General features: G+C 37.0%; 1 protein-coding gene across 3 annotated transcripts in view; it reads right to left on the bottom strand.

Annotated features, from left to right (window-relative positions):
* Positions 1–3,379: 3,379 nt before the first annotated feature.
* Positions 3,380–10,880, bottom strand: part of LOC128695329 (uncharacterized) — a 525,149-nt gene continuing 517,648 nt past the window's right edge. Inside the window, exons 14-16 of one of the 3 annotated variants that reach the window (XM_070095416.1) lie at positions 10,583–10,784; positions 7,198–7,470; positions 3,380–4,806 (exon numbers count right to left, since the gene is read on the bottom strand). In XM_070095416.1, coding sequence (XP_069951517.1) covers positions 3,539–4,806; positions 7,198–7,470; positions 10,583–10,784 — 1,743 coding nt within the window. In that variant the 3' untranslated portion in view covers positions 3,380–3,538. The remainder of the gene's footprint in view (positions 4,807–7,197; positions 7,471–10,582; positions 10,785–10,880) is intronic. The other 2 variants (XM_070095417.1, XM_070095418.1) reach the window with 2 other exon arrangements.

The following is a 10,880-nucleotide window of genomic DNA, read 5'->3' as shown; positions in this document are numbered from 1 at the left end:
TTTCAGGGATTTCGCCTCGTATTTATTGAACTTTGAAAAAAAATTTTAGGGCCGTTTTCAAAATTCTCAAAGGATTTTCCAGAAATATCTATTTTTGTTTAGAATTTAGGAGTTTTGAAAATAAAATGCTTCAGATTATTCAGGGATGCATCGAATAGTTTTAGAAAATAATGATTGTATTTTTTTTAAATATAATGAGTAAGTAGGATTTTTAAGTATTTTTTAAAATTTCAATATTTTCAATGGCGTTTGCAGGATGGGTGGATTTTGAGGAATATTTGAAGGCTTCTTGGAGAATATTTTGTAGTAATTGAAGAAGCATCCATAGGGCGAGAGAAACATTATAATTAGTTATTATTAACATAGGGAAGCGCTAAACGAGGAGCACCAATTTAGTTTAAGAGCTCCACAGCAGTGTTAAGGCACACTCTTGAAGGATTCTCTGCTAAAATAATATATTTGCTATGCAAAAAAAAAAAAAGAAAAAAAAGAAAAGTGAAGTCCCTTATTCAACGTTCAGCAGATTCCAGATTAATGTCGATTGCCATCAGTCCTAGTTCGTCTTGGATTAAATCACAGAAGTGGTAATATTTTATTAGATAAGCATCTCCATCTGAAAGTGTTATTCGCCGCTTTACAAGACACGGAGTGTACAAAGAAAAGAAATATAATAGAATATCCGTATCTTATAGAATACTCTCGCATCTTTCAAAAATTTCCTACTCCTGATTTCTTCCTGATAACCCAGCAGACGTTGCCTGCCTGGCTTAAAAGGCTTAAAGTTGTGCAAACTGTACACAACCCATCAAAGGTATTTTAGTACCTCATATGTGGACTGTAAGGTCTTCGCGTATATACAGTGATACACTTTCCGGTCTATAAACCAGACGGAAAAGCGTTCTCAATAGTAGAACTAAATAGTCTACTTAAAGAAGCTATGGTCAGATAAAAATCATAGAAAATTCAGGCACAGTAAAAAAATACGAATTTATTTTATCACTTTTGAGGAGTTATTGAAGTTTATTCCAGGGGAAGAAAGGGACAAAAGCAGTCCCGGTTCTAGGACTCGAGAGAGACTTGGCAAACTTAAAGTAGGCCCTTCCTGAAGTAGCTACAAGAGAGAACACAATTCATACTTTGACTCCTTTAAAATGTTGCCACGGAAACTCGATTCGTATATCAGTCCTTGTTATCTACATCCTAGTGAGTTTATTGGGAGCATTCCTTTGACAGGTACGGATCATCGCACTTTTCAGTAAGCAAAGGAAACGTAAAACCATTTCGTGTTTACAGATAAATTATATATATATATATATATATAATATATATATATATATATAATATATATATATATATATAATATATATATATATATAATATATATATATATATATAATATATATATATATATTATATATATTTATATACACATATATATATATATATATATATTATATATATATATATATATATATATATATATATATATATATATATATATATATATATATATATATATATTTATATATATATATATATATATATATATATATATATATATATATATATATATATATATATATATATATATATATATATATATATATATATATATATATATATATATATATTATATATATATATATATATATATATATATATATATATATATAATATATATATATATATATATATATATATATATATATATATATATATATATATATATATATATAATAGCGAACGAGTGGTACTGAATCGTTAACACTGTGACTAGCCGAGGATTCGAACCCATGTCGTTTTGGCCCGCCTCATGGTATGCGAAAATCACATGACACTAACCAAAGGACCACGCAATCCTACAAAAATCAAGCACCCAGCAGAGTTAGGTGTTTTACCCTGATCCGATCTTGTAGGACTGTGTGGTCCTGTGGGTTAGAGTCATGTAATTTTTCGCTCACCATGAGGCAGGGCAAAACGACATGGGTTCGAGTTCGAATCCTCTGCTAGTCGCATTGTTTATTATATATATATATATATATATATATATATATATATATATATATATATATATATATATATATATATATATATATATATATATATATATATATATATATATATATATATATATATATCGTGCCGAATATGTAAAACTGGTCAATTAGCAAGAACTTATTTAAAATTAAGTCCTTTCTAAAATTTTCTCTTATATATTTAAAGATATATTTTTTTCATTAATTTTAATGTAAAAAATTTTAATTTTGCACCAGAAGAATCTTAGAAAACTTACCTAACCTTATTATAACAAGAACAATTTATTTTAGCCTAACCCAACTAAATATATTTTAAATACGTTTACAGTAATTTAATACTAAAGAAACACAATCAAATATATTTTCTTCGTTAGGTTCAGAATGATTTTGGCGAAATTATTGCATACACAAATTTTCACTTGTCCTATATGGCAAGATGAGCGTTGCTATTTAAGCCAAGATCGCAAGTTCTGCCTATTCGGCACGACATTATATATATATATATATATATAATATATATATATATATATATATATATATATATATATATATATATATATATATATATATATATATATATATATATATATAATCTCAATTATATATGCACACACATTTGTATATTATTGTGCCCAAGAACGAGTGGTATTGATCAATAACACTGCGACTAGCCAAGGACTCGAACCCATGCTGCTTTGGCCTGTCTCGTGGTGGGCGAAAATTCATGACGCCATTGTGTGGTCCAGTGGATTAAGGCGTCATGAGTTTTCGCCCACCATGAGGCAGGTCAAAGCAGCGTGGGTTCGAGTCCTTGGCTAGTCACAGTGTTGTTATTGCTACATTTGTATGTATGTGTGTGGGGGGGGAGAGGTCGTATAGGTAAAATTGGTAAAGTAGCAAGAACTCGTTTAAAATTAGGTCCTTCCTGAAATTTTCTCTATTTTTTCATTTATATTAAACGTATATCTTTACTGTAAGAATTAATAAATTTGTATCAAAAAAACCTTAGAAAACTTACCTATTATTACAAGCGCAATTTAATTTAGCTTAATCCAACTAAATATATTTTAGGTAAGTTTACAATAATTTAATAAGCAAATGCAATGAAATATTTTTTTTTTCGTTAGATTCAGAAGGATTTTAGCGATATTGCATACACAATTTTTCGGTTGCTTGCCTTATTCTGCAAGAAGTGTTGCTATTTAAGCAGATATCGCTTTCACCTATTCGGCAAGACTACATATGCATACATATTTGTTACATCCCCGATAGTTATTGACGTACGAATCATTATAGGTGCAACGCTGGATCTTCAGCCATTGCACCTTAAAAGACATCTAGTTTATATTGGATATTATAGTCTGCCCGAAATCATTACGATATTTGTCACTTGGGTGCTCTGTAACATTCATACACCTTCCATTACTGTTCCAGAGACATTAAGAAGTTTTAAACTCTTGTAATACGATTTTCTTTGCATATTGGATTAATAAACAACCAGACTACCAAAAAGTTGGATAAAGTTTTATTGAAGCACTTTCAGGTGAGTTACAGTGTGTTGTAGGTGCTTCCATGTGAGGGTGAGGGGATAGCTGGGATGGTTGTTGTGTCTGGTGATGTGACGGTGGCTCTAGAGGATGGTCTCCCTGGGGAACTTCCTCGAGTGGTTGGTGAAGGTGTGGATTCGAGTGTGGCGGGAAATGCTGAGAGTATTCCTCTGCAGCAGGTGAATGAACCTGAGATGCCAGACGAGAGAGTGTACCTGTGAAAGGGTGAGTTGTGTGTTGCTGTGTAGTTGTTAGTGGGTGTGTGGTCATATGAGAATGTGCAGTAGCGTGAGGGAGCATACTCGTGTGTAAGTGTGGGGCTGTGTGTGGAGGTATAACAGTGAGTTGATATGTGGATGTGTGTGGATATGTATCTGTATGCGAGAGAGTAGTTTTGTGGAGTGTGGCAGTGTGTGGATGGCTGGCATTACCTGAGCGAGCTGAGGTATGCAGGATGCCAGGAGAGTGTGGTGGAGTGCCAGTATGCCTCACAGGCGAGGAGCGACCCGGGGAATTGCTACGGAGAGACGCGGCACTGTACTTCCGAGTGAGAGTTGAGGAATGTCGTTGGGGAGAAGTGTGACCGTGATCTCCAGCGAGAGATTGGGACGCTGGATCTGGGTGAGATGCAGTTTTAGGGGTGGTGACAGTGTGAACTTGTGACGTGAGGGTGATCTGTGGTATGGAGTGAGGATGAGTGACTGTGTGAACTTGGGGATGAAGATGTTGCGGAGTCGTGGAATCATAAGACTGAGGTGAGAGGTGTTGTTGATGTGAAGGATGCATCTGGGGTGCTGAGAATGACTGGGGTGAGAGATGAACTTGAGAGGCAGGCTGAAGCTGGGGCTCCAGGGCTTCACTTTGGGGTACGAGATGAAGCTCAACCTGGGGCTCTGGCTGCTGTAGGACTTCACATTGAAGGGATAAGGGCGAAGGGGAATCTCTGTATTTGAAGGTGTCGCCCCTTAAGCTGAGCCTCGAGAACCTGGAGGGAGACTGGATCTCTACTCTTGGAGTTGTGATATCGTCAGCCTCCACCTCCACCACGTGTACGGGACCTCCACGGCAAGAGGCGCTCCTGGGGCGCATCCCTCTTGGAGAATTGCCTCCAGGAGCGCTGCGAGTCGAGGACTTCCTGAAAAGTGGAGACGAACGCTTGGAAGACCTGCCTGAAGTAACCTGTGTCACCACTACGGGGCCCGGGGAGAATGTAGTCAGCAACTCTGCAGAGGAAGACAACTGCGGTTAGTAGAGTAGAAAGTAAAGTTCCTCCACTCCATGTATTGAATAACTCACGGATTTAGCACTTTACATAAATATACACAAATCCTACTGTTAGTGTACTGTATATCTGTTTCTCTAGGCACTTTAGTACACAGTCATATGATTGATAACACGCTTGCAAGTATGTAAATGTCGATTCAGATTCACATGAATAATGTATACAAACGCAATCACACATACATAAACTTTATCCCGACCACTGATCCGTTTGCGTGCCTTATGCAAATCTTGCAAATCTCAAAAATGTGGCAATAAACTTCTACATGATTATGAAACGTAGTGAATAAACTTTACTGCTTTAATTTAAAAATAAAATCTGAATAATTTTCTAATCACAAGTAGTACATAAATTCAAAATGTGAGGATAGTCCTGGAAGACTATGCTTCATTGTCCTTCATATATACACATTGTATTTTAACGTCTCTCTAACAAGAAACATAAGAAGTCAACCTTGGAGACACGTAAAGTCAGTCCAAGAACAAATATCTGACTCGGCGGAGTAAACTTCTCACTTCCCACGACCCTAAAATAACATGCAATTAATTGATTACCCGTTCTTCGATGCTCCTTCGCTTAAAAAAAAAACTATTTTCTTTATTCATTTTAACAAACTACAGTACGTAGAGATACTTTAAGCTGTGTCGATAGTAATACTGTTTACTGGACTCACTGAATTCATGTCAAAAGAAAAACTCAGACAACTTTCAAATATTCACGTTACTTTCATTACAGAATAAGAATTGAAGATCACAACACTAACTTTACCTCTCATTAAAGACAAAGTTTCAGATTACTAAAATTTTATAAATATAATTTTTTGCTTTAATAAAATTATTTGAAGATTTTTTTCTCCCAAAATGATTCGTTTGGGTATGGTGTTAAAATATTAATAAGTATATCTTCATCTCTGAATTCCTGTTTGATTTTGTATATATCAAGAATTTTTTTTTTTAACATATACTGGTTTGAGAGATTTTACTTTATTCCCCGAGAATTTTCTAAAAAATAAATTCAAGAGTAGGGTTGGACAGAATGCCCAAAATCTGCAATAAAACTGATGCTTAACTGTTAAGGTAACATGTACATGACAGTTCCCGCTTCTGCTTAGTGGTATTGGTGAAGGTCAGCTAACATGTACAGTATGTCACTGTTTTACTTAGTGGTATGCTAACAAGAGAAAAAAAACTGAAAAAACTACTAATTAGAATCACACCCCACACTCCGCCTGTATATATTGTCATTTTAGTCACTCTGGAATAACTAATTTTTAAGGGAGTGGACCGGTAAGCCAGTGAAAGGCCTCAGTCAGATGACCAAAAGTTCCAGCTGCAGGTCGACTAAGATCCACGTCAGGAAACACTTGTCCTGTTACCTGACAAACCTACCTCTCTGTTAGAAGTGATTAAAGCGTCAGAAGAGAAACGCTTTTTAATTTTCTAATATTCGCAAACGTGTCTTTAAACCATTTTGTTTTATTACAACTATTCTCTTCTGAGACCGGGCTACGATTAGAGGACGGAGGATAGAACCTCCTTCACCCCTTGCTTTGAACAACTCCCGCCAATTTAACGTTTTAAGGGACACTCATGTTAACTAGATGTTTACAACTGTATAAGCAATGTTGACACTCGCGCTAGCTGGATGTTTCCATCTACATAATTAATGCTATTAACATAGTATAATGTGCTATACAACTTGGAGGCAAATGCTATTGTCACCCATATCGATAACTTAAAATTGTTAAATTCATGGAGAAGCGCTAAAACAGCACTTCACACAACACTTGGGGGAATGGTTGGAAATCCAATTAGATCCAAGGAAAAGCATGGCATCGCCAGTTCCCCGGATCAAGAGCCCTTCAATGGCGGAGAATGCAACAATTGTGATTCTCTGGTAACTTTCTGGCGCCCCCACCACTAATCTACAATCAACACTGATTGTTACACCATTAAACTTAAGACCAGTATTAATCATACATCACCTCACCACCACCAACAAAGATATATATTAACATAGTTTATGGGAAGCGCTAAAGAAGCGGATAATGTTCGATCAGCCGTCCAGTAAACAAAAGATACACGTTACGTTACTCCAATTCCCCTCATCAAAGCTCCTGTTTTATAAAGTGGATCCTTGTGGGCTTAGAGCTTAGTTGTGTGATTATTATAATAAAGTGAATCGGTTACATTAGATTTTGTTCTTTGGTTGCAACACTATTTGATAGTCATTTGTTTATGCAAATAGCTAAACCCGTGAGAGTCAGTGCAAGGAGTGGTAGAGGCTTGATTTGTATGTAAACACATACAAACACAAAAAGTGCAGGACTCACCACAGGAAGGATGGCTGCTGCAAGACTGGTACATTGCACCCTGGGGCAGCTCCAGCAGCGAGTCCCTGGAGGCATTGTGATATTGATGAGTCTTGCCTGGGGAAGAGGCGTGGCCCCGGCGTGCCCTGCACGTGACCACGCCCGCTACCACCACAGCCACGCCCACAACCACGCCCACCACCACGCCAGACACCACCACGCTGACGGGCGTGCCTCCGCTGTTCCTTGGTGTCTCCGTTGGTGGTGCAGGCTCCTCGCCATGGGTGTTCACTGCTTGAGGAAGGAAACGCACATTTCAACTGACAGGTTATAAATCTGCCCTTAATTTTCACACACTAAATCTCAATCTTTCCCTCTCTCTCTCTCTCTCTCTCTCTCTCTCTCTGTCTCTCTCTCTCTCTCCCCCTCTCCCCGCCCCCAACTCCACTTTTCTCTATACTCTGTCCCCCTTTCTTTCTCAAGCACAATAAGCGTAAGACATGCAAGTGAATAAATTGATCAGTTAGCAGGAACTCATTTAAAATTAGGTCCTTTCTAAAATTCTTTTCTTATACGTTTAAAGATATATTTTTTTTATGTAATGTAAAAATTAATAATTTTGTACCAAAAGAACCTTAGAAAACTTAAAACTTACCTAACCTAATAACAAGCTCACTTTAATTTAGCCTAATCCAAATAAATATATTTTAGATAAATTTACAATAATTTAATAATCAAACAATGAAATATATATTTTTCGTTAGGTTCAGAATAATTTTTGCGAAATTGTTGCATACGCAAATATTCGCTTGCTTTATTCGGCAAGAAGAGAGCTGCTATTTAAGTCAAAATAGCAAGTTTTACCTATTCGGCACGTATATATATATATATATATATATATATATATATATATATATATATATATATATATATATATATATATATATATATATATAACGTGCCGAATAGGCAGAACTTGCCATTTTGGCCTAAATAGCAACGCTCATCTTGCCATATAAGACGAGCGAGAATTTGTGTATGCAAAAATTTCGCCAAAATCATTCTAAACCTAACGAAAAAAATATATTTCATTGTGTTTGTTTAGTATTAAATTACCGTAAACGTTTTTAAAATATGTTTAGTAGGATTAGGCTAAAATAAATTGCGCTTGTTAGAATAAGGTTAGGTAAGTTTTCTAAGAGTCTTTTTGTGCAAAATTAAATTTTTTTACATTAACATCAATGAAAAAAATATATCTTTAAACGTATAAGAGAAAATTTTAGAAAGGACTTAATTTTAAATCAGTTCTTGCTGTTTGACCAATTTTACCTATTTGGCACGGCATATATATATATATATATATATATATATATATATATATATATATATATATATATATATATATATATATATATATAATTATATACATATAATTATATACTCATGAAAGACATACCACGGGGGGGACGAAAATCTTCAGCTAAAGATCTTTCATACGTTTCAGTGCATTATCAGGAGCTATGCAACGTTTCAGAGCAGCAAGAGGTAGATTGAGAGGGAAGCTTTCTCAGAGGAAAGGTAGTGTGTTGACGCTGGCCTGTTCTCATTCCTCCTCCAGAGTGCAAAACACTGGACTTTCCACCTACAAGACTTAAGTCTGGCTAACCGGTTTCCCTAAATCACCTCATAAATGTTACGTTGTTCACACTCCACAACACGTCAGATCATGAAAACTGATTGCCTCCACTCCTAACACTTTCACAAAAGGCTGTTGTATGTCCATGCACCTAACACTCAAAACCACCTTCATCCCCCTAGCTCAAAGCTTTTCTCCTTCCCAGAGTTATACGTCAAAGTCATTATTTTTCTCTCTCCTCTATAAATGCCCAAACCACCTCAATAGCCCCTCCACAGTTCTCTGAAAAACACTTTTATTGACCCCACACCTTTGTGGATAAGTTCAACCTATGCTATTTTTTCCCGTGAAATTCAGAATGGGAGGGATGTAGCTCCAGATGCGGTCATTGAGAGTAGACAGAAAATACAATGCCTACATTCGAAGATGCCACATTCTTCTACCAACTGTAAATTATAAGCCTAATTTAGTGATGAAGTCTCTATAGACTAATATCCCATTCGACGTCTTGTGTATTTAAGCTAAGAATCAGAGTAATTTAGTTTAGTATCTACGATTACTTTTATCTCATCCTACACAAATTGACAAATGTGCCAGCTACCAGGGCACTCGGCCTACCCACGCCAGTCACCGAAAATCACGTGTATGAGGAGGGAAGGTGACCGAACCTCCCCTAATCACGCCGGTCTACTCTTATGTAAAAGTTAAGTTAAAGAGAGCGACTTACCCTACACTAGTGCAGCGAAGAACACTAACATTCGTTAATTACCCTTACAACGTGAATTAGACTACTCTTCACTGCTATATTACGTAACGACTGCACAGCTTCTGTCCTACACAAAAGCTGGATTCAGATCAGTGACTCATACACGTATCTCACGGTGTCCCTGACTAAAGCTAACGACCTACAAACTCCCACACCTCACGACATTAAGTGCTTGTTAACAGTACTATTGATGCGCATTTGTATGCATGTTACTGGCACTGGCTTCATGTCAGGGGTCTTCCACTGACCTTCAATTCATCATAGATACGACGACACTGCACCCACATACACTGCCCTGAGTGGAATCAGAGGTAAACAACCCAGTTCTGGAAATGGGTTGGCAGGTTTCCTGGACAGGAATCACCTTATGACTTGATTGGATTACTAACTGATTAATCATACACCCTCTATTCTACATAAGCTCTTCCTAATCTCCAGACTCCGAATTCTCTGCATAAAATTCAAACCACACATTGCCCATCAAGCACATCTCCACTGGCTTCCAAATCCATGTCCTATACCTTAGTGTAGGTACCACAATACTCCGGTACACTCACCTTTGTCTCCATAGAGGTCTCAATACACCACTCATTTTTTACCTTCGTGTCTATGGTTCACCTTATCTCTCACAGAACCATCCACCGACAAGTCCTCTCCCAATTATCTGTACATATTTACTTCCTCTTTTCTCTTTCCAGTCTAATATCCAGTCCCTCATTGTCTATATTTTGATACACTCACCACCTTGCTCTTTCCTATGTTTACTTTTAATTTCCTACTTTTGCACACCCTCCCAAATTCGTTTACCAACGTATGCAGCTTCTCCTCCGCTTTTCCCCAAGACGAGCGTGTCACAGGCAAAAATAAAATTTAATTTATTGAAATTTACACCGTTTACCTCGAAGTAAATAAACTCAGTCCATAGTGAACTTTCACCTAAAAAAACCTCAAGAAATATGACACACCCACCTCATCACAACAAAAACAGGTGAGAATACACTCACAGTTGACGGAGACTCTCTCAGGAGCGACCTGTTCAGCCTTGGGAGTGTGAGTCTTCATGAGTAAGGTGGTTCGCTGACCACCTCCCTTGGCGTGGCTGGCAAACATTGACAACACGTAGTCTCTCCCCGGAGCCAGCGAGGTGATGTTGAACCTTGGCTCTGTGTTGTTGTAGGCTGCTACCACCGTGGAGCCTTCACGCACCTGTAACACCTGTAGTTAGTGCTCTGTGACACCTGTAGTGCTGTGTTACACCTGTAGTTATTGCTCTGACGCTTTTAGCTATTCTGTGATACCTAT

Source organism: Cherax quadricarinatus, chromosome 50, assembly GCF_038502225.1.
Source record: "Cherax quadricarinatus isolate ZL_2023a chromosome 50, ASM3850222v1, whole genome shotgun sequence".
Lineage (NCBI taxonomy): Eukaryota > Metazoa > Arthropoda > Malacostraca > Decapoda > Parastacidae > Cherax > Cherax quadricarinatus.
The sequence above is the reverse complement of the archived record's forward strand: the minus strand, read 5'-3'. Positions and strand labels throughout refer to the sequence as shown.